The sequence below is a fragment of the Crinia signifera genome, chromosome 4 (assembly GCF_055691185.1).
Source record: "Crinia signifera chromosome 4, ASM5569118v1, whole genome shotgun sequence".
Classification (NCBI taxonomy): domain Eukaryota; kingdom Metazoa; phylum Chordata; class Amphibia; order Anura; family Myobatrachidae; genus Crinia; species Crinia signifera.
The window spans coordinates 110864231-110889508 of NC_139220.1; the positions used below are offsets into that span (position 1 = coordinate 110864231).

General features: G+C 41.9%; 1 protein-coding gene across 1 annotated transcript; it reads left to right on the forward strand.

Moving 5' to 3' along the window:
* Nucleotides 1-1794: 1794 nt before the first annotated feature.
* Nucleotides 1795-24887, forward strand: SPIC (Spi-C transcription factor). Its single transcript, XM_083180136.1, has 5 exons — nt 1795-1842; nt 15968-16061; nt 19714-19820; nt 23192-23300; nt 24307-24887. The coding sequence occupies exons 1-5, from the start codon at nt 1795-1797 to the stop codon at nt 24738-24740; spliced, it is 792 nt and encodes a 263-aa protein (XP_083036262.1). The 3' UTR covers nt 24741-24887.
* The last annotated feature ends 391 nt before the right edge of the window (nt 24888-25278 follow it).

A 25278-nucleotide genomic window follows, 5' to 3' on the forward strand; every position in this document is an offset into this window, starting at 1 on the left:
AGTAAGTGCTTAGATACCAAAAATTGATTTGAGTGCTACAGTAATAGCTTTAATTTAAAAAAAAGTACATTTTAAGGGGATGTGTAAAACTTGTGAGGCTGTTATAGAGTCCATGCCATCCTTTCTCCTCATTGTGGTAGTTTATTGCCTTCACACTTTACTACCTGAAGCTTTGATGAATGGGTTATTCCCTATGGTTTCCTGCTTTGTGGTCTGGTCACACGTACTCTTGCCTGTTTTGCATCTCACTGAAATATACATATATTGACCTTGAAATATATCATTTCACACCATTCCCTGAGAAAATGTTGCATGCAAAACTTTACCATGCTTAACTGTCATGGACCCTGAACCCCTGCCAAGCACACCAACAATAACATCTCTTTCTCTTTGAACGTCATCAAGGTCATCTCCTGCTGCCAAGCAACAAGGGCAGCTTCAAATTTTAAACTTCACTCTGGAATTGAATTTGCTTACATGGAAGTGTATGTTTTCTCTTTTCTGTATGCTTGGTGAATCTATTTTGACACATGATTTCCCATTTTAAGCCCACTAGCCATACTTTAGGTCTACATCCACTTTTTTGCCTTTGAGAACTGCTTCTATGCACATGCTTTGTGGGACCATAGGCCCAATTAGGGAAGGGTCTGCAAAAAAGGAATAAAAAAATCCCTAAAAGTCCTGCCTACTATCCTTTTAGATCCACCTCCTTCACTTCATTCAAAACTCAGTGGGGCAGGGCCGTCTTAGCAGCAGTGTGGGCCCCTGGGTAAAGCAATGCACTGGGGCCCTTAACCATTCTCCCCTCCTAGGGAAGGGGGGTGCTACCAGCAGCAGCTTTGATGTCCCACGGGTGGCAGGGGGTGCTCTATCTTCCACTCAACATGTAGGACCTGGAGCAGTAACTTCTGCTAATTACTCCTTTACTGCACAGGTGGTGGGAGGGAGAACACTAATGTGTGGAAGGGGGCACTGAGCTGAATGAAGGGTCCCTTGTAAATGACTTCCAGGGAGGTAGGGGGTGTTTTATACGCATGGGAGGGTTGGATAATGGAGTGGCCTTAATATTCGTAATTTTCCGGTGGAAGGGCAGCTTGTTTGACTGCAGATATTGCCATTATCTGGAAATAGATTTCTTAGCCTTCAATAGTATAAAAGCCTAGAGTCCCAACTTTCAGGAGGTGCAGGGGACTTGGGGATCAGATATCAGGAGCCAGAGCCAGAGCAATCCATTGACAAAAATATAAAACTGTACACCAGATGTTTGGAGCTGGAGCAGGGACCGGCTGCTGGAAGGCAGATAACACTGGACAACAAATTTATAAAAAAATTTGGGATCCTAAAAATTACATATGTTTATTAATAGAATTTAGGGTGCTGAAAATGACAATGAAATTCACATTAGTTCACATTCCAAAACAAATAGCTTAATACAGTTGTGCTGATAAGTTTACATACCGTAGCAGCATTGTGATTTTCTGGCCATTTGTCAGAGAATATGAATGATAACTCACTTTCACTAATGTTTAGTGGTTGGGTGAAGCCATTTATTGTCAAATGAATGTGTTTACTCTTTTTAAATCCTAATGACTAGAGAAACTACCCAAATGACACTGATCAAAAGTTTACATACCCCAGTTCTTAATACCGTGTATTGCCCCCTTTAACCTTAATGACAGCTTGAAGTCTTTTGTGGTAGTTGTGGATGAGGCTATTTTTTTTCTCAGATGGTAAAGCTGCCCATTCTTCTTGGCAAAAAGCCTCCAGTTCCTGTAAATTCTTGGACTGTCTTACATGAACTGCACATATGAGATCTCCCCAGAATGGCTCAATGATATTGAGGTCAGTAGACTGAGATGGCCACTCTTTCACTTTACTGTCACATTATTCTGCTGTAGCCAATGACAGGTCAACTTGGCATTGTGTTTTGGATCATTGTCATGTTGGAACATCCAAGTACGTCCCATGCACAGCTTCCGGGCTGATGAGTGCAAATTTCCCTCCAGTATTTTCTGATAACATGCTGCATTCATCTTGCCATCAATTTTGACAAAGTTTCCGGGGTCTTTGTAGCTCACACATCCCCAAAACATAAGCGATCCACCTCCGTGTTTCACAGTAGGAATGGTGAACCTTTCATCGTAGGCCTTGTTCACTCCTCTCCAAATGTAACATTTATGGTTGTGGCCAAATAGTAAAATTTTGGTCTCATCACTCCAAATTCCAGAAGTTTTGAGGCTTGTCTCTGTGCTGTTTGGAGTATTGTAAGTAGTAATGGCTTTCTTCTGGCGAATTGACCATGCAGCCCATTTTTCTTCAAATGCCTCCTTATTGTGCATCTTGAAACAACCACACCACTTTTTTTCAGAGTCCTGTATTTCAGCTGAAGTTATTTGTGTTTTTTTCTTTGCATCCCGAACAATTTTCCTGGCAGTTGTGGCTGAAATTTCTGTTAGTCTACCTGAACGCGATTTGGTTTCCACAGAATCCCTAATTTTCCACTTCTTAATTAGAATTTGAACATTGCTTATTGGCATTCTCATTTGCTTGGATATCTTTTTATATCCCTTTCCTGTTTTATAAAGTTCAATTACCTTTTCCCGCAGATCCTGTGACAATTCTTTTACTTTCCCCATGATTTAGAATCCAGACATGTCAATGCAGCACTGGATGAAAGATGCAAGGGTCTTTCAGGAGTCCAGAAACTCACTGACCTTTTATACACACACACTGATTATAAGCAAACAGATCATAGGTGTGGATTGTTACCTTTAGTTGCCATTCAAACCCATTTGTGTCACCTTTGTATGCATGTTTTCAGGCCAAAATCTCCAGGGTATGTAAACTTTTGACCGGGCTCATTTGGGTAGGTTATGTTGTCATTATTATTTAAAAAGAGTAAACACAGTTGTTTGACAATAAATGGCTTCACCCAACCACAACCATGAGTGAAAAAAAAGTTTGTGAGTTATCATTCATATTCTCTGACAAATAAAATCACAAATTCTGCTAGGGTATGTAAACTGAATAGCACAACTGTTTACATACACAACATCAACAATAATACAAATCATTGCTTTTAATGCCAATTTTTATTTTTCAAGTTGCTTGTACACTATGGGGGTTATTCTGTTTGATTCGCAAGGCTGCAAATTTGCCACCAACTTCGCCCGGAGAATGCCGGCCACCGCCCCCCTCGCAGCATGTGTTCGCACACACTGGCTGCGAATGGATGTTTAACAAAAGTATGGATTTATTACACACTCATATATCCATACTCACCTATATTGATCCCATAGATTTGCTCCCCTTGTCCAGTAGAAAATCCATATGGGTACCTGTACCATATGGGTACCTTTTTTTCACAGGTACCCATGTGGATTTTCAATTGGACAAGGGGAAGCTATGGGATTTTTTTTATTCAAGACAGACAATCTCGAGCACTAAACTCAGTCCTGCTGCTGCTGGATCTCCAAAACAATAGCTCAACTCAAAAGTATCCAAAACACAAATGATAAAAATGAAAAAATTAGAGATCACAGTGCTGGGCTTTCACTCCAGAGAATACTTTAGAATGATTTCACATAACAATTCAAAAAAACTCTTTAAAAAAAGGCAAATCTTTTCTCTTTCTTTAAAAGTTCACACAAAATCTTTATTATATCCAAAGGAAAAAATGTAATCATACTGTATAAAACTTTTTTAAAGTCACAATTGCAGGAACACAGTGTGAAAATTATTGGAACCCACAGGACCTTTGAGGTATTCTGTCTTACAATGCCAATCCACTACACGGAAAAGATGTCCTATGACAGTTGTATACACATAGCCATTTGGGGTCTGAATAATGGGTGATGAGGAAAGGAGACCCGCTCTCACCCATTCTCAGGACTTCTGGTCTCATTTAGGTAGGTCCACTGCCGCTGTATAGGAATATTGTTTGTCACCAGGAAACTGCACTGCTACCACAGCTACCTGGATATCCCCACAATCTCCTTGTATACCGCTGGACCTCCTGGAATAAAGCGGTCAATGAAGTGCCAGGTTCTCTAATGGTAATCACCCTGCACTTCACTTCGCACGGCCATTTCAATGCAAAGCTGGGAGCGCGTTGAAAGCTGGTTAACAAAGTGCATTTTTGGTCTGAGCACACAGCCGGAGCTGGAGAACGTTGTGTGCTTCTCCCAGCAGGTCAGGCTGAGTGTGCCACCGGGTGGGGTTCGCGGTCACAGATGGTAGTTGCCGTAGGTTTCTCCCGATAAGGCGGTACCTGCTCACAGCTGCAAACGGCTCCTGGAAAGTCATAATACATTCAAAATAAAACAAATGTGCAATGCAGTGTCCACAACATATGAGCATCCATTCATATACAAATATACCTTCTCATTGTACAAAAATAATATAAAATCATGAAACATAAAAAATATAAAAAATAAGATAATTAAACAAGAGAAATGGCTAAAAACCAGGGTATCTCAAAAAGCACCTACAAGATACTGTAGGTAAGAATTTGTGTATGAAGTGTGTAATAAAGTTGCACTTTATTATGTGTCTAGGTCAGTTATTTTAGTATTGGATCTGTAATGGGACTATAATTCCCAGTGGGCCCATTGGTTTATTGGTGGTGTCCCCACTCCCCAGGGACCCTGCCAGGGTTAACCAGCAAGGGTATCATGTTTTGGCTGGGGGAACTTACATAAAAAGCTTTACCCAACTGTGACATGACATCACTGGTTATAAAAATACGGGGGACCCCCTTTTTTTTTTTGTCCCACATATTTTTGTAAACAGGACTGGTCCAAGAGCCCAGTGCTGGTTTCCTGAATACATGGGGACCCTATTTCATTGCAGCGGAACCCTTGTGGCACTGGCACCATAAAAATAAATTATGGTAATAATAATCCTGACCCCAAATTATATGAACTATGAAAAACAAAATTACCAGCCATTACAATTTTTTTTCTTGAGTTTCCAAACACTGTAAAAGGTGGGATGTGCCAGTAACAACAACAACAACAATAACAAAAAAGCAAGGCAAAATCATTTTGGAAACCCCCAGTTGATACACTTCCCCATATTAGTTATATATTGACAGTGTATTCTGAGATTAGCAAAAATACAGTATGTGAAATTACACTTTCTGGAAACAAAACAAAACAAAAATCTTATGTTGAATTGATTTCTATCTAAAGGTAGGACAGACATAGTTTTTAAAACTGTTTTGAATGTAATATAATGTTCTTTATGATCCTGAAAAAAGAATAACAATTATGGATACATGTGAAATTACATATGCCAGCTGTTACAACATTGGCCCCTTTTCAGATCTGATCGCAGTACAAATTTGTTCTCAAAATGGGCAAACCCATGTGCACTGCAGGTGGGGCAGATGTAACATTTATAGAGAGAGTTACATTTGGGTGGGGTGTTTTGAAACTGAAATCTAAATTGCAGTGTAAAAATAATGCAGCCAGTATTTACCCTGCACAGAAACAATATAACTCACCCAAATGTAATTCTCTCTGCACTTTACAGATCTGACAGGTGAAAGGTCATTTGTACACACCGTTCCAAATTAAAGTTTTCTCGCTCTTCAAAAACCTATGCTTGTCATACAGCATTTGTTCTGCTTTGTGCCTGAGGAATGATCTAGTGACAGCTACATAACAAAGAGTCCAATACTGTAATCTAAAAGAGAAATAATGTTTATTTGTTTTTGTATAATATATTTTTTTCTGACACCCTTTTATGATACCTTTTTTTCTATGACAATAATTACCACAATTATGTATTATGCTACATGCTGACATTTGAGATTTCTAACTCATCGATGTTTTCCTGCTGGTGGAACAAGTCACGCATGGTGCATGCTTGGTCTTCTCTATTCCCTAAACATGGACATAACCAATATTTTGGGTAATTAAAGTGCTCAGCAGAAATGTTTTGGAAATCTTGTGGGAACTTTTACATTTGAAGTGAAGCTCAAAACATATTACACAGGTTGAGTCTCCTACTCCTACATTGGCATTTCTATAATGGGTGCAATGGGTGCGGTTTCCAGATACCTGTGCGTATGCATTGTAGACCATAGCCCACTGCTCAGTTGATTTGGGTGGGGTTTGTACTTCAAACTGATATCTGTATTGTAATTGTATTGTCTGTCTTGTATTGTCTGAGTGTTAAAATAAAGCAGCCAGTATTTACCATGCACAGAAAAAAATAACACCAAAATCTAACTCTCTGCACGTTACATCGGAACCAGGACAAGGGATCTAAAGCAAAAAGATAGAACACCATTAGGTCGACACCATTAGGTCGACACCATTAGTTCGCCAAGCAAAAAGGTCGAATTGCAAAAAGGTTGACATGCAAAAAGATTGACATGCAAAAAGGTCGACATGAAAAAAGGTTGACATGCAAAACACTATTTTATTCTCCCTCCACGCCCTAGTGGATGGTAGGGCATGAAATACTGCCCGCCGGCACATCTCGGCCAAAAAAACAGTGAAAACCCCATGTCGACCTTTTTTCATGTCGACTTTTTTCATGTCAACCTTTTTGCATTTCGACTTTTTGCATTTCGACCTTTTTGCTTGTCGAACTAATGGTGTCGACCTAATGGTATTCTATCTTTTTGCTTTAGATCCCTTGTCTGGATACCCTCTTACATCAGCCCAACCTGCAGTGCAGATGGTTTTCGCTAGTAGAGAGAGAATTTGCTTTTGCAAGTGAACCAGAATAAGGTCCAGTGTGTGTTACTGAAATGAGACAGTTTAATTCAGTGATAATCCAAAAAAAAAATAATTTAAATATACTTTAGTGGTTATTTAGTGCAAAAAGTCTCATTAATTGAAGTATATAGGGGGTATTCAAACTCAGCCAAGTTTTTCACCAGGCGAAAAAAAAAGCATTGGTATTCAATCACAGGTTTTCTCACCCATTTTGGAGTAGATTTTCGCCCATGCCGTTTAAGTTGTTTTTTTTTGTGGTGAATCATATGCATGAGTGAAAAATCCCTGCAGAAATGGGAGAAAACATTGATTTTGCCGATTTACGTAGTTTTTGCTGATGCTGGATTTTTCGGCAAGGCAAAAATTCAGCATGCGATTGAATATGACAAGTTGAATTCGCCCTAAAAATGGTCAAAAAGTGCAGATTTTTCGCCTGGGGGAAAAATTTGACCAGGATTGAATACCCGCCCATAGTGGTTGTTTCAATCACCATAAAGTAAATTCAATCGGAGGTTTAACAGTCCACACCTCACACACTGCACCCATTTGTTTATTCTTACAGAGTACTGCTATAGTGGCAGCAGTGCTGTGGAAATTAACGGAAATTAATGTAAAAATAATCGCCACATTGTTTTTCCAGAGATTTGGGCATACGCAGTAGAGTATAAGCGCTTTAGTGTTCAGACTCCTCACCACTGCGCCTGTGTAAGCAGCAAAAGTGATTTGGAAATTGACAGAAAAATGGCCACCGTGCCATTTTTTCAGAGATATGCGCAATAGGGTCAGAGTGCTCTAGTGATGAATTTGTATTCAGATACATAAACTTTAATAAGGAGTTGGTCCCACTGTTGCAGCTTTAAAAGCTTCAAATATTTTTGAGTGTTTATGTGGGAATTTGTGCCCATTCATTTGGTAGAGCATTTATGAGGTCAATCACTGATGTTGGACGAGAAGGCCTGGCTTGCAATATCCATTACAGTTCATCCTAAAGGTGCTTGATGGGGTTGAGATCAGGGCTCTGTGCGGGCCAATCAAGTTCTTCCACACCAAACTCATCAAACCATGTCTTTATAGTCCTTGCTTTGTGCACTGGGGCACAGTCATGTTGGAATAGAAGAGAGCCTTCCCCAAACTGTTGCCACAAAGTTGGAAGCATAGTTTTGTTCAAAATATCTTTCTATGCTAAAGTTTGCCCTTCACTGGAGATAAGGTGCCCAGCTAAACCCTGGAAAACAGCCCCATCCCATTATCCCTCCTCCAGAAAACTTCACAGTTGGCATTATGCAGCCAGGTAACATGCCCACATGCCCACATGACTGCCAAACCGAGAAGTGTGATTCCACAGCACATGTTTCCACTGCTCCCCAGTCCAGTGTCTGTGTGCTTTACACCACTCCATCCATATTAATGCCCCCCATGTTGGGTCTTGTAGGTCTCCTGCAAAGAGTTTTTACTCACATCAGCCCAGCGTCCAATGCCCTGCGATGCCCAGGACAGCCCTGGGCTTCAGCCCTGGACGGGAGACCCCCCCTTTAATGGGGGGTTCTGAGTCCCCCACGGATCCAGTCCAGGACTCTCCAGGCACAGTGCGCATGGTATGAACCGGGGACCTTGTATAAAAAGTGTCCCCCAGCTGTGGCATTACACCGCTGGCTGTTGGAGCCCGGTGCCGGTTCCAATGTATGGGGGAAACACAGTTTTTTTGTCCCCCGTAAATTTGGAACCAGAATCAGTCCAAGAGCCTGAAGCTGGGTTTTTAAATACAGGGGCCCCCTACACATTTTGTCCCCTGTATTTTTGAAACAAGGACAGGTCAATGAGCCCAGGGCTCGTTATTCCCAGGAGGGGGGACCCCACGTTGTTGTTCTTGTAATTTTCACTTTAGCACATTTCTTTGGACATAATCATGCACAGATCTCATTGATCTATGTATGGTTCTGTTAAAATTTTCCAGCTTGAACTGGGTTTATTTGTTTTGGGATTTTTGGTAACGTTTACCAAAAATCGCACCCTATTACATTTACAAGTTGTATAATGGGAAAACAACTGGATGTGAACTAAAGTGTGACAAAAAATCAACAGGTCAAAATTTGCGAATTTCGCAGCATAAAGTTTGATTTTTTCCACAATTGGCATCCTAATAAATGTGCGATTTTCGGAAAATGTGCAATTTTTGTAAAAATGTGCAAATTCGACCATTTTTAACCAAAATCACAACCTATAACATTTCACCCATGTTGTGATTATGACTCCTTATGCTTAGAATGGTAGATTAAAGGATGGAGATGGGGTGCTAGCTTTGGGCCTAATTCAGATCTAACCATTGGGTTGCTGAGTTTAGAAGCACTATGTTCAGGTATAAGCTGCCCAGAGTGAAATCCCGCCACATGGAAGCCTGCCATTTGCTTAGCTGGATCAGCGAATAGCTGCAAATCCATTCGCAAGCAGCTCCCTATCGAATGATTTTACCAGTGTGTGCAGTCGGTTTGTAGCCCAGGACTTACTCGTATTACAGTAAGGGTGTTATAACACAAAAGTGTATCATGTAGACCACAACAAAAATGTGTATAGACCTGTCAGGAGGCGTATCAGTGTTGGTACTGACAGCTATGCGACATGTATACTCAGGGGTGTAGCCAGAACTTTGTACGTCTCATAGCAACATTTTGAAGGGCCTATACGCCAATGCACCTACAGACACATTTCTGTGGCATTTGTTCATTTCATGCCCCATAAAAGTTAATTTACTGAACCATAGTAGTGCCCTAGTTCACATTCTGTCACATTGTAGGGCTACCAGTATACTTAATGCCACATAATACCCCCAAATCACCTTATGACACTAGTGTCCCCGTTTCATATTACATCATATCACAGTGCTCCCCCCCTCCCCCCCAGTTGATATTATTAAATTAATTGGGGTTCTATGTGCTGCGTCAGAGAAAACAACACCAACATTTTATGTCAACATATTCATATTTCGATGTTTTGTGTCAGTCGACCTTTTCCATTGCCTACATTTTACACATCAACCAAATAACCCTGTTGAGTCTATCTTTACCATGTCAACCATATGGGGACAAGCTATTGGCTGTGGACCTAATTAGGGTCTGCCCAGGGCCAGTGTAAGGCTTCTCAGCACCCTAGGCAAAACTTCAACCTACTGCCGCCCCCTCCCCCCCCCATACTGCCACCAATAACCATTTTCCAACTCCTTAATGCATACTTGCCTAACATTCTGGAATGGCAGGGAGCCTCACAAAATTGAGTGGTCCTCACAGCCCCTCAGGTAGGTGGGCAAGACCCCTGCTTTCTCTGGAGGCCCCCAGCACCCTCCCCTTTGCGACCCACAACAGGAAGAGAGGGCAGCAAAATTGGGAAGCATACCTCAAGAGGAAGTATGGAGGTGAAGTCGTAGAGGTTCCACAGCAACCACCAGCATTAAGTACAACAAGGATCCTCACAGACATCCTTGATTTTTTGATAGGCAGACTTGGTGGCACCCCCCTAGATCCCGGCGCCCTAGGCAGCTGCCTAAAGCTGCCTAGTGGTAGAGCCAGTCCTGGGTCTGCCTAATGTTACATTCCTGCTGAAATTTTATCAGGTGATACTACATAAACCAGGTGGTCTAGCTTAATACACTCGAAATACCCTACCTGGTTAACAGAAAATACTTGTACAGTACAACAAAACAACATAATTAAATGCATGAATCCTTTATTGGCAGCACACAGTCCAGGTGACACATGGCAGTTTTATTTAAGTGTTAAACTGAAACAATATATGTACAGCCATACATGTGCTGGCTTAGTGGGATTCCATATTCACATCTAAGCTATTGTCTACCAGCACTTTGTTCAGAAACTTCAAGGGTTAAGGGCAGTGTGCTACAATTTAAATACAGTAGTAGTACGTTTTTGTGACGTGTAAAAGGAGAAGGACTTAAATATCTGCTACCTCACTATGTGAATTTATGGAGCCCTGCAGCAGAGGTAAAGCAATTGTACATTATCACAGAGTTGTTACTCTTTTGTCACCCTGTAAATTCATTGATAATTTAGCTGCAAAGATAAAACTATGAACTTATGGAATTTATTATTTCTGCCCATGTTATATATCTTAATAACTTGTTTCTAAATAATAATAATATAGAAAATATTATTTTACAGGAAGATTGTGGATATATTAATTATGGTAAGTTAAAAATGTAGTTTTTATATTTACGGTCCGGCTATTATTCTATTATTGTATTATTTTATGTCACTCCGATCCCTGTGCTGTTTACAAACATTAGGCAAAATACCTTTATTTATAACAAGTAATTCTCATTCATGATGTTATTTAATCCATCACTGCTTAGCACAGAGCACCCTTCTCAGTTCTCAGAATGACAAGGCTCTCTAGTATTGTATGGAATAGTACTGATCATCCTTCTCAGTTCTCAGAATGACAAGGCTCTCTAGTATTGTATGGCATAGTACAGATCATCCTTCTCAGTTCTCAGAATGACAAGGCTCTCTAGTATTGTATGGCATAGTACAGATCATCCTTCTCAGTTCTCAGAATGACAAGGCTCTCTAGTATTGTATGGCATAGTACAGAGCATCCTTCTCAGTTCTCAGAATGACAAGGCTCTCTAGTATTTTATGGCATAGTACAGAGCATCCTTTTCAGTTCTCAGAATGACAAAGCTCTCTAGTATTTTATTGCATAGCACAGAGCATCCTTCTCAAAATTATAGTGTTCTCCCATAAACTACTCTGTTTAGCACATTGCATTCTTCTTATAGTGCTATTAAGTTGTTTAACCTATCACTGCGTAGTGCAATGCAATATTGTAATACTGAGATGGTTAATAGTATGATACTACTTTCCACAGGGCAGCCCTTCCTTAAATTATAACAATTTATTAAAATTATCACAGCTTCCCAGCTTCTCACGGTCTTGCCTCCTCCTTATTCACACATTCGGGTTCTTTTGGTTTGATAAGTAAAAGAAAACTTAGCAACAGACTCATGGGCGTAACTATAATAGGGAAAGTGGTACCATTGCCCCATGTTGTAAAATTGCATACCTATATTTCCTAGATTTGCTTGCTAAACAATTGGACCACTCAGCCCGCATTGTGTGATATTTGCAGTGAGAGGTGTGTGTAGTGGGTTTTATAATGGTAAGGGGGCACTGGAATGTGGCATATTTTTACCTGGAGGCCACTGGAATGTGGCACAATATGAACTGGAGGGCACTGTCATGTCTCATAATCTGCTCATTTTAACATTTAGGCAACTATAATGTGACATAATATGATATGGGGCACCATAATGTGGCATGATGTTAACTGTAGGGCACTCTAATGTGGCATAATGTAAAGTGAACAGGGAGCACTATAATGTGACATAATATCAACTGGGGAGACTGTATATCCATATATGTTAATTGGAGATCCAGTGTGGCAGGCTGTGTATAATTCAAATATGGTTGAAGTTGTTATTACATGATAGGACTGTATTACAAGTAGATGCCTCCTGCAGTAGTGATCTGACCTGCACCCTAGGACGCAGGCATCAAATTACTCACTAATTACTCGGGGAGCTTGCGACCTCATGGGAATGTACAAGCCGACTGTCTCAGAGGCCAGGCAATCTGTGCAACCACAGAGATAACTGGCCTCTTCCCTCCTCTTAGATGACATAAACACACCTCTGTTTAGGAAACAGATGCCATCTCTTACCCATTCCACATCCCTCTAATGGCAGTAGACTTTGAGCAGGATAGAAAAACGAGCAGACCTGAATGAGATCTTATGTGTACTGGCAGCCTAAGTAACAATGGCCCTTATTCAGATCTGATCGCAGTACAAATTTGGGTACTTCTGTAGTTTCACGGCGCCGGAAGTGCAGAGGCTCGCGTGCCGCTCTAGCTATGAAACTTGGCAGCCTGCCAGAGGCTCTGATTAACCGTGCGCCTGCCGCTCTAGCTGAGACAGAGTGTGCTCGCGCCGCTCTAGCTCTGTCTGACTGAGCTTGTGCCGCTGTAGCTGTACGTAAACCGCTGCCCAGGCGCTGACAGGTCAATGTCACTGTGGCACTTGTAGTTCCACAGTGAAATAGGCAGCGCCTGGGCACCGCTGACCGGCACAGCGATGCCGGGGCTTCTAAACTGTACGCGGGATTCAGACGCAATAGTGGCAATAGTGGGATAGTGGGATTTACACGGTCCACAGCTGTGGCGTCCACTAGTGGCACTGAGGGTGGGTTTCAATAGTGTTCTCCTAGGGCCACCAGGCTTTCCGGCTTCTTAGCGGCTATCTATGTGACTCGAGATTCAGACGCAGTTGCTCCTGTCAAGTTACAGCTTGAAAAATGACAGTCAGGATCTGACTGGTGCGTTATCACTGGCCACTAAATACATCTGCCTCAGTCTGTATTAGTAGCAGGGCAGTTAGGAGCTGATTGGTTTCTAATTCATCACTGTCCACTATATCATTTTGAAGCTTGGTGCATCTGATCCTTGAATCCTTGTAGGCATAGTTCCCCATTAAGTCATTCCTCTGAGCTGTACACAGTTTTCTTCATAATTTTGCTTTTATGTATTTTCTTTGTTTCTGTCTCACCTTCCTGAAGCTAATGGCCTTATTGTATAATTGTTACAGGAAGAGATACTAGTGATACCACTATTATGACATGCAGAAACTATGCTTATTTGAGCAGATACTTTTATCAAAATGTTTTAACATACATTTTTTTTTTCTCACTGTGTTTTGCTAATGTTGTTTATCGGGCTATCTGATTGGATCGCCCAATAAAAGACCTGTTCACTGCAAAAACACACAGGTTCAGTGGAATTAGCTTCAGCTTGACCTTTGATGGGGGAAATGTACAATAATAGGTCATGAGTTTTTTGTGCCGCACTTGGATCTTCTCGCACATTTGAAGATGCAAATTTGTCCCACATCTTGGCCAATGTAATAGCCTGTGAGTTTTTAGGTTTAAGGATATTGCATTGTGGGAATGAGTTCTCATGCAGTATGCAGGCTTTATTACAAGTTGTGAGATAGCCAGAAGCATGCCCAGATCTGTGTATGTTTCTGCCTGTGAAAGCTAAGAAATAGTAAAAGAAAATTACATGGGGTCCCCTCCCCAAAGCATAACCAGCCCCCGGCTCTTTTATCCTGTTTGATAAAAATGTAGGGGAAATAATGACTGAGGTCGTCCTGTATTTTATCAACTAGCCCTGGGCTCTTGTACTACAGTGTATAGGTAGACACTTAATAAGTCGACACCTAAAGGACAACATGCAATAGGTTGACAAAACTAAATGGTCTACGTGCACTAGGTTGACATTGACAAAAGGTCGACATAACCCAGGTCAACATTGACAAAAGATGGACTACATGTGTCGACATCTTCCTTTTGTTTGTGTCGACCTATTATAAGATACATTTCTACCTTTCTCTATGTCTATTACATGTCGACCTATTGTCTGTGTCAAGATATTGCATGTTGACATTTTGTTGTCGACCTATTGACTGTCTTCCTAGACACTGCAGACCTTTCAATCCACACCCAAAAAGACACAGGGTCCCCCGTGTGAGTGTCCCTGGGTGTTTATTAACAGTTTAATGTACTGTCTTTTCTAACTATTTCTTTACAGGAGGGCTACAGGCAGCAGCGGCCCTTAGTGCCCAGCATTAGTAGTGGTTCTCTAAATACTAACATGGAGGCTTGCTGGGACCTGTAGACCCATCTGTAAATGACAATATTAATTCTAACTTTAATCACTTGCTGTGAACTCAGCACCCACAGTCCTGGAAAATTGGGAATAGCTCCAGGCTTTAGGCCTGGCATTGGTTGCCCTAGAGGGACGGCCTCTTTATTGGGGGGGGGGGGGGGTCACCACTCCCCCAAGGAACCCTGGCCAGATTTGACTAGTTGGAGGGGTTTAATGCTACAGCCACAGGGACCAATATAAGTGTGTCCCCAGACTGTGGCCTTACATATACAAATGTTATGCGCTAAATTGCACAATTTACAAACTCGGACCCTGTTGCAATTTCCACAATACGCCTATTTGCATTGTCACCTGTATACCTGCTGCCTTGTCCTTTGAGCTAGTTGATCACTCCCATTTCATCGCCAATATAAGAATTTGTGTATAAAAATGTGGACATGTTTATTAGTATACCTCTGATGCATCTCTCAGGCTGGTTCATGGCTGGCTGTGGGATGCAGGCAGAGTGGACACTTACCGGCAGCAATGTACTAATACACATCACACAATGGGGCAGATGTATTAAGCCTTAACAAGAGATAAATGCAAGGGTGATAAGGAGAGATAAACGTCCAGCCAATCAGCTGCTTACTGACTTTTTTTCAAACACAGGCTGCAACATGGCAGTTAGCAGGTGATTGGCTGGACGTTTATCTCTCCTTATCACCCTTGGATTTATCTCTTGTTAAAGCTTAATACATCTGCCCCATTCAGAGCAACCAGGCAGCTATACCTACCTGAGTTCCCCTCTACCTGGCTCATTCAGCAGGTTATGGCAACTGACTGTTGTTGCACAGGTAATCATTGAAGGGCCCAGTGTAAGTTTGATTGCACCAGAGGTGTAGGGCAGATGAGGGTTGTAGCGAGAGTGAGGTGAATCTTGATACTGAATGGGCCAGGGGAGTGCTGTGGGCTGAGTGGTTAATAAAGATATTGGGAAGGTGTTGCGAAGTAGCTAATAAATAGTTCAGTCTAGGTTCTTCAGTTAAATGCTGCTGTTCTGTTTGCACACTATTAACCCTTTGAGTGCCAAGTTAATTTGTCAAAATTGGTGTGAAAATTTTACACAACATTTTTTATTTGAACAAATGTTAACAATGCTGGCTTTTTTAGACAATTTTTTGTACATCTCCCACACAGATGTTGGCAATCAAAGGGTTAAAGCCCTCCAAGTAAAGATTTTACTAATTGTCTATGAGGAATTTACGGGTACAAATATGTGCATTTGTATTCAAACCCATTTGATCTTAGTCAATTTCCCCCGTATATCATGTGCCTTGTTTGTTTATGGGAAGGCACGGTTCCTCTGCTGTGTATATTGTAAGCTAGCATGTTATTAGAACACAATTTTGCTTAGGGTCCCATAGTGAATTCCTTTTTTACCATACCGTACCACAATACTAAACATAGTTAAATGTAATCAACAATAAACTAATTAAACTCCTAAAGCTATTTGCATATTCTCAGTATTTCCTTCAAGAAGACTTTTTGGGAGAAGCATTTGAAGACGCCTTGGAGGTGTTACAGGACAACTCAACCAATGAAATTCTTCATCCAACAGGTGCAATAATATCTTTTGAATACATTCTATTATCTTTCTTTCTCTCTCTCTCCTTCTCTTTCTCTCTCTATATACATATAGCAAGGTGCAGATCACATGCACCCACTAACCTGGGTCGTAGTGGGTGGCACTGTCAGCTGTGGACTGTAGCTGAAAAGTGCATGTCGAGGAGGAGTGCAGGGAGTGGCTCGTGGGAGCTTTCTGGCCCCCTTGGCAAACTAAAGGCCCCCATCCACTATTGCCATATGAACATTTTTCATCCAATTCCGAACATCTGGAAAGAGGGATTGGACTAAAAGTGTCCATATCGCATGCATTTTCTGCAACTCCATCCCAAGGCACGTTCCCATGCTCTTTGGATCGGAGTCACAGATCATCATGGCTGCCATGAATATTTATCCTATTCCACAGCGATGACTGTTATCGCATACAATACATTGTATGCAAAAGGACCGTATATGGTGTATCTTATGCGATCCTGCCACCAGGGAGCTGAGAGGTACTGTAGGTTGGTGGGGTATTGCATTTTAAGTTGACAGACCGGTGCCCAGGGGCGGATTTAGGGATGAGGGCGCCCCTAGGCACAACAATAATGTTTACTAAGTAGGACAGTTTATAGGGGCAGTATCTGCATGTCCTATCCATTTACACTCTATCTAAAATGGAATATAGTACAGTACAGTGGATATTTTGCAGTTATTGGTACATTTTGGGCTTACAGTACTATCACAGGCACCCAAGTGCCGCCCCCAAACATGTGCCGCCCCTAGGCACGTGCCTCACGTGCCTAATGGGAAATTCGGCTCTGGCGGTGCCCTCTAATAATTTGACACCTAAGCTCATGCGCCAACTGGAGGAGAGCGCCTCCCGTCCTTTCCACCTGTTGCCGGACAAGGTCCTGATGAGACATCTATTATCATGACCAGACTCCTCTAGCTGATCCCCAAGCGAAAAAGCAGAGAAGAGAAGCTGCTGCCTCCCCGCACCTGCAATTCCTGAGCCCCGTTTGGTGAACTGAATCCGCTTCTGACTCTGAGGCTCTATTCAGTACATATACTGTTAGTAAGAAGCCTACAGTATATATAATAAGATTGCCTCTGTTTTTCTGACCCATAGGTAGAGGTGGCAATGCTTTACTTGTTATTGTGAAGCTTGTAAATCAGAGTGTCTATACCTGTGGTTGGACTGCTATGGTCACAGTGAGTGGAAGATCTTCATATACATTTCATCATGGCGGATGAGGAAGATGTGTCATAGATGTTTAAATTAATTTTGTGTCAACCATGGAAACATACAAATTTGCGTCCACACTCCTTTGGCGTGTAAAGTCAGGATTCTGCTGTTCTTTGATGCGCATGGTTTGATGCTTTCACCACAAAACTACTGCAGCACGGATAATGGTTTCTTCCCAATATGCTTGCCATAACATTTCCTGAGTTTCATTTACACTTTTTTCATGTTTAACACAAAATTCAATCACCCATCTCTGATGTTATCTCACAGACACATCTTCCTCATCCGCCATGATGGAACATATGTTCCACTCCCTGACTACAGTAGTCCAACCGCACACACACACACACCTTGCCAGGGTGCCTTTACAAGATGTAGACATTTTCAAAGTTACCTCATAAAAATAAACACAGCACTCCACAGTCTTTATGGATTGGGGGAAAGAAAGGCAGCACCATGATGTCATACCCTCTTTTTAGACACACTCACAACTTGAGTGCACACAAAGGGCCCCACATGGGAAGAGAGCACCAGACAATATCTTGCCTACTGCTCTAAATTGGGCAGGACTCACATTGGTATCCTGAGTTAAGGCATATGTATGACTAGCCTGAAGGGCCCACAGTGCACATGTGGTGGATTGATCTAATTACTGAACCCTTATCGCAGCCCAAGGGCCAGTTGCACTAAGCTTCAAGAAGTGATAAAATGGAGAGTGATAAACAACAAACCAATCAGCTCCTAACTACCATGTCACAGACTGTGGGCCAGATTCTCTAAACTTCAAAAGTGATAAAATGGAGAGTGATAAACAGCCAGCCAATCAGCTCCTGCCTGACATTTTACAAACACAGTCTGTGACATGGCAGGTAGGAGCTGATTGGCTGGCTGTTTATCACTCTCCAATTTATCACTTTTGAAGCTTAGAGAATCTGGCCAACATGTTTGAAAAATGTCAGGCAGGAGTTGATTTGTTGGTTGTTTATCACTCTCCATTTCGTCACTTTTTGTAGCTTAGTGCATCTGACCCCAAGTCTCTTTTCCCATGGCTAATAGAAACAACACTATTGCATATATTCTTGCGACCTTCCCTCAAACCAATTCTTGTATGGCACCTTGATGTGCATTGGAATGACTAACTAGATGAATATGTGATTCCATTGCACTACAGACTGCACCACTGCTCCATTCTGAGAAAAACATTTGCTTTATTGTTATGAATGGACTTAACATATTAACCGCTAGCCATTAAATAAAATGGCTCTTAATAATGATGGACATTACCGATTGTTATGGAGAAATGTTATCCACCAGTAATCAGATCTGTAACTAGACTTTTTGGTCACTGTGCCAGAAAGAGAGAAATGCCCCCCCCCCCCCCCCCAAAAAAAAAATACCCTTTATTAAATTACAATCTCTATATGCAGCCCCATGCCTGGGATCTGTGCTTATAGCCTGTTCCATTCCAGTCAAAACACCTTACTCATTGAGCTGTCTGATCCTGCATAAGAACTATGTGTACTTTTACAAAATAATTTTAATTTTAGAATTGCAATTGAGCAGATCTATGTAGTGTGCAGCCAATGAAAAGAGTGTCTGGCTGCAGTGCCACAGGTGGTGGATCCAAGTCTTGGGTGTGTCAGAGTCTTGAAATGTAATTAGAGGCAGTGTGAGCAAGGTGTTCTTAAGTTGGGTTCATAAATGTTGCATAGGTATTAGCGATGGAAGGGATAAAAAAGACAGGGGCATTCGGGATGATGCCAAGCCTCAAAGAGGGGACGGTAACTACAATTGAAAGTAAATTACACAAATAATTGTGGCACACTACATACCATCCTAGTTAATAACATAGTATATTCTGGTGAGAGTGAAAATAGTGAGACAGGCCCATCAGAAAGAATTTATTTATAGATCTAACCATCCTACAATAGAGCACTATACTCCATAATCAAACTCTTATTGCAAAAAATTGTTAGACCTAAAACCTTCCCACAGACATTTATGAATGTTATTACTAACTCTTCTAGGAAAATTGAATTCTACATGATGTGTATTTGTCCTTTACTACAGTATATAAAACTAATATATTTATGATTTTATCATTTTGGACACTTTGGGAGTATCCAATTACATGTGGTGATTGTAGCCTGTTTTTACTGTGCAGTGAATTTCCTGTTATCAGCCAATAATACATGGGATCTGGGATATGTTCCCATACACATGTGTCGTTGTCTGAGAATTCTTCCGCCGAGGCTGCTTATGGGGGGAATTCTGCTACATATGGCTGAGGCAGAAGCAGAAAACCCATTAAGTGCCAGCTTATGGAGCTAATTGGATAACGGCGAAGCAAAGTCCGTGTATAATTGGATACCGGCTTTACATTGAACCATTTTGAATTCTAATATTTTCTCTCAAGCAGCAGAATACAAACTTTATACAACCATCTTCAATAACCAATCACAAAGTGATCCCTACTTCACAGCACCTACTGCAGAGACCGCAACACACCAATGGACAGATGCAGCTGTAAGTAAGCATTCCAAGCTATGATAATATCAACCTGGATGGTAACTTTTGCTTTAATAAAACAAATCTGACTCTATATATAATTAAATATGTTTTTCAGGGTTACATTGAAATGTAATAAAACTGTATACATTATAAAGCCTCAGAATGAAATCTGAACATAAAATTGAATATTTTTTTCATTATCGTTTATGACGCATATATTATCAAATAATTATGTAGCATGTGTATGTGCTACAGCAGTGGTCTCCAACCTTTTATGGGGTGTGAGCTACTCGCGGCAAAATAAACCACCTGAAGAGCTACTAAAATAATAAAAAAAAAAAAAAAAAATCTGCCTAAAGACCAAATAATGCCATTTACACATTATTCCACAAACCGCAATTCCCCTGACACAATATGCCACACTGCAATGTGCAATATGCCACATACATCCCTCCCAACACTGGAGGCAGAGGAGAAGGGACATCCAAAATTAGGGGGACATGGCCTACAGTACTATCGTGGTACTCCTGCGAGGCCACGTCCCCCATGTTTTCTGCTATGAGGGCATAGCCAGCGCTCTGAGAGCTGCTGGCCATGCCCCCAGCCTCTCTGAATAGAAGCAGAGACACAAGTGAAATGGGAGACAGAGGCATAGATGGTAAAATAAGACGTGGCACACATTTGAAGGGGTAGAGGCGCAGGTGGGATAGGTCCTAATGGGGAAGTGTCATGAATGAAACAGCCAGACATAGGCACCTACAATTAGCATTTGATGAGAGATTGGCTGCACTGCCTGACACTGCACTGTAGCATACCTCCCAACATGACCTCTCCAGGAGGGACAGAATGCTCTGGTCTTGGACTTCCTTGTTAATGTGTGATTGCCATCACCTGTTTTGAACAGGTAATGTAGTAAGAAAGGTGCTTCAATACAGGTGACAGTAATAACACATTAAAAAGCAAGTCCAGGACCAGATCATTCTGTCCCTCCTGGAGAGGGTCATGTTGGGAGGTATGCTGTAGGGGTGAGGGTGCCTGGGAGGAGGAACACTGTTTAGTGGAGAGGGTGCCTGGAACTTACCAGGTTATTGAAGACTGCCTCAGTGCGCAGATCATCTACCACAGATGTGATGTGCATTCCAGTTCTGTGGCAATCTTAGGTGCTGGACCGCATGTGGCATCATCCTTCCTAACTGGCTGCAGACACTGGCTTCATGTTCCTCTCCCGACACAGCGCCCGCCGCTGCCCCTCCTGAACCTGTCCCCGGAGTAAACCAAGCATGGTGGTAGCGCTGAGGCACAGGACTTTACTTGCTCCTTTGAGGAGACAGATGCTAGAGGTCACATTTCACCTCTAGCATCTGACAGGTAGAACAGCACTGCAGCGTTACCCGGAAGTGCCGGGAGCACTTAGCGCTGTGCTCCCTGTCAGACGCTAGAAGTGAAATATTACCTCTAGCATCTGTCTCAGAGGAAGGTGGTGTCGGGCGCTGGAGGGACAGATGGGGGGGACGGGCGGTCGGGCCGCGGCGCTGGAGGGACAAACGGGTGCAGAGTGGTCGAGCCACCCGGATCGCTGCCGCGAGCTACCAGTAGCTCGCGAGCGACGGGTTGGCGACCACTGTGCTACAGAATCAGAATCCTCTACCTAGTGAACCTAGAAAAAGCTAATACTTAGCTGTTCATTGTCTTACTGGGGACCGGTGGCATGGCAGAGGAACAACAGGTTCTGTATGGTTGTTGGTGAGGAAGAGGCATTGACAGTGTAACTTTTCCAAACACTTTCTTTTGCATTTTTTTTGTAGTAACCAAATTGCATTTTCAGTACTTATAATGGAAAATTTGATGTGGCCGAACTGCAGTGAGGCTTGTGATAATTCGCCGGGTGTGGTATGACTGCCTGACAATCGGGATACCGACATCGGAATCCCATCTGCTGGTGCCCCAACAGGGGGACGAGCGCCAAGAAGCCCCTTGCGGGCTCGATGGCTCGCCATAGGTTTTATTCACCCTCTATGGGGGTTGTGGACTCCCACAAGGGAGAATAGCCCCTGTCAGTCAGGATCCCCCCTGTCGGAGCACCAGCAGTCAGGATTCCAATGTCGGTATACTGACTGTTGGGATCCCAATTATCGGGCAGTCATCCGGCACCCAATTCCGCCAGCTTCAGTTGGTGTAATCACAGGGCTTAATTTGGATCCCCCGCCCCTGCACAGCTTTCTCTGCACCTAGGCAGAGAAAACATCGAGCCAGCGTGACCAGCTATGTGTGTGCAATGGAGGACTGGTGAGGACTGCTGGTCATTGCGGCTCCCTGTGGCTCTGTTGCGGAGAGGAGGAGACCCGTGTGCAGCATCTTTCACAGTCCCTAAGTGATTAATGTCAGACTTAGTGGAGTGCATGTTAAACCTTTATAAATATAATTGGTATTGGCAAAATATTATATGTATAAAGGGCCTGATTCTGGTTCACTCGCAAAAGGAAATTCTCTCTCTAATGGTCAAAACCATGTGCACTGCAAGGGTGCAGATGTAACATGTGCAGAGAGAGTTAGATTTGGGTGTTATTTTGTTTATGTGCAGGGTAAATATTGACTGCTTTATTTTTACACTTCAATATAGATATCAGTTTGAAGTACAAACCCCACCCAAATCTAACTCTCTGCACATGAAACATCTGCCCCCCCCCCCCCCCCTGCAGTGCACATGGTTTTGTCCATTAGAGAGAGAATTTCATGTTGTGAGTGAACCAGAATCAGGCCCAAAGACTGTGTCCACACTGGCAGGTTCTGGTCCTTATTCACTTGAGACACGAACAACAGATCTGATTCTGCCTGCAAAGAAGGAACACGGTAGATATACAAACAGAACAGTAGTTAGAGCAGCATTTTTCAACCACTGTGCCGTGACACACTATTGTTCCTTAAACTGTTCTCAAGTAAGTGTGCCCCCAGGGTTAAAGATGTCCACAGTAGTTTACAGCCATCACCACCAATTCAGCTGTTATTTACTGGTCTCTTGTTCTCATGGGTAATGTATTTTATTTTTGTTACCCGTGGGGACCAGTGTGATTGATTTTTAATATGGGGTCCAATTTGTTTTTCTCTGTGGGGGTCTGAAGGTGTGCCTTGGCAATTTTAAAATCTTGGTTGGTGTGCCACAAGTTGAAAAAGGCTGAAAATCACTGTGATAGAGCCATGCACTCAAATGTATTAAATGTAATTAAAGTAGTCAATAATTTCCACTAGATGGCACTATTGACCAATCTTGATATACAGAACAGATTTACTGAAAATGTTGGCAACAGTCTGTCCGTTAAATAGTTTTTGCTTTAGACTACTTACAGACACTCTGAACATATGGTTAAATGGTGTATTATTCCCTATAGATAAAGAAATCAAACTCTTTTGTGGACTTGATGCACCACAACTTGCAGAGTGATGAGGATCATCAGTTAATGTACACAGTACATGCCTGCAGAACGCCACAAAAACATGGTACCCCTGTCACATTACATACGATCTGTTTTGTTTTAAAGTGCCCTTTGAGTGCCTTCATTTATTAATATTATTTTTATGACTTCTCTCTGCTGTGATTGTATTGTGCATTAGGGTATGTTTGATTAGGTTGTGGCTAATCTCTTATCTCTGTATCTGTCTGTTATTACCCAGTCTTGTTCTATTACAGTTTGTTCCCAATTGTAATGCACAACTAAATAGGCTGACACAATAAAAGTAATCTTTATTAAAGATAATAAAGATTTAAGATCATTTAAGATAATCTTTATTTCTAAATTCTTACACAACTTTGGTACTGGACTTTGGATCATTTTCTTTAAATAATATTTTGTGATTAAAGTATACATTTTATCATAAATTATTTAGTTTGTGGACGAAGAGTGCATTAAGAAAACTGATTTTCTTTGTATTTTTGTGTATTTTTGTGTATTGTTTGTATAGTATTGAAAACCAGTAAGTAGCATCTTAAAATACCTGGGTGGAAAGGGAACAGACACCCAGACTTGGTCACAATAGATCCCTCCACTACCCTATACAATTGTATATCATCCTAGTGCGGGACTCTTTTATTTCATTGTGACGTATACAAAAGTAAGCCTGGACTGACTTTTCAAGCGTATGCTTCCCGATGAATTCGGGGCGGGTGCTGATGTCATGTGACATTGACATGCCTCTGTTCGTAGGGGTATGCCCAACAATTTCATGGGCTGCCCACCTCCTGCCCTCCCATCATGTAGCAGCTACCCCAGCGAGTGTGAAGGTCGCCGAAAGCATTCGTTCCAGGGATTTGCACATGCGAATATACGTGCAAGAGCAAACCCTTCACATCAGACGGGGAGTGAATTCGGCCAGCAACGAGCAGGTCTGAATAACCCCCTAAATGTATTGTACATACATTCAGTCTACACAAGAAAGAGTAACAAATTGTCAGCAGTAGAGAGTTTTAAAGCCAGCCTGGGTAATCATATCTTTTTGCTATCAACAGGAAGGAAAAAGCTCCGTCTCTATGAATATCTCTTTGAGAAACTCTATGACACCAACATGGCCGACTGCATCCAGTGGGTGGACCAAGCCAATGGTATCTTCCAATTTGTCTCTAAAAACAAAGAAAAGCTGGCAGAGCTGTGGGGCAAGGAAAAGGGTAACCGTAAAATAATGACCTATCAGAAAATGGCCAGAGCCTTGCGGAATTATGGCAGAAGCGGAGAAGTACTGAAAATAAAAAAAAAGCTGACATACCAGTTCAGTGAGATAGCTTTACAACGGTTGTCCCCTGCCAGCTTATCGGGGAAAGAAGACTTATACCGCCAATATCTTCCACCAGGGATGGGGTACTGGGACAGCCATTATTGTGGGGAGGTTAACAAGTATGGTTATAATAACAACAGTGTGTATCCTTTAAGCCACCAATACATATAAATGATCCGTTACCGCAGTTACAGACCGGTTCATCATTCTGGGGTAGGGTGGAGAATGATGATAAAATTTGGTGATTAATGTTGCTTTATCTTGCAACATCATACATATTCTAATAGTTATGGAAATGACTGTATTGTATAATAATAATAATAATAATAATAATAATAATAAAAAAATAGAGTTATGTTAAACATGTTTGACCAAAGGTAATAGCCTCCGAGTTTGGCAGCTGTGCGGGATGTTCGCCAAGCTTAGAGGTTTTTTAAAGGGGCAGTCATTTGGAAGGCATGGCTTTGCCTTGTAAATGATCGCCCCTTTAAAAAAAACTCAGAGTTCGGATGGCATCCCGCATGGTCACTGACCTGGGAGGCTATTACATTTGGCCGGTTATATTGTTTCTTTAATATGTATGATGTCTTTTGTCATGGCTGCAACTGTTGTACGATAACTCAAAAATATTATCTGGTAAAATGCAGTTCTTAAAAAAAAAATGCTATTCCTCTCCTGACATGTGCGCCGCCACATGTTATATTCAACA

Bases quoted from the DNA above. Each gene is read 5' to 3' on its own strand.
- SPIC (XM_083180136.1), top strand. From the start codon at position 1,795: ATGAACTGCACATATGAGATCTCCCCAGAATGGCTCAATGATATTGAG. The intron at 1,843-15,967 runs GTCAGTAGACTG...GCATATTCTCAG, and splicing joins AATGGCTCAATGATATTGAG to TATTTCCTTCAAGAAGACTT. The intron at 19,821-23,191 runs GTAAGTAAGCAT...TATTCCCTATAG, and splicing joins ACCAATGGACAGATGCAGCT to ATAAAGAAATCAAACTCTTT.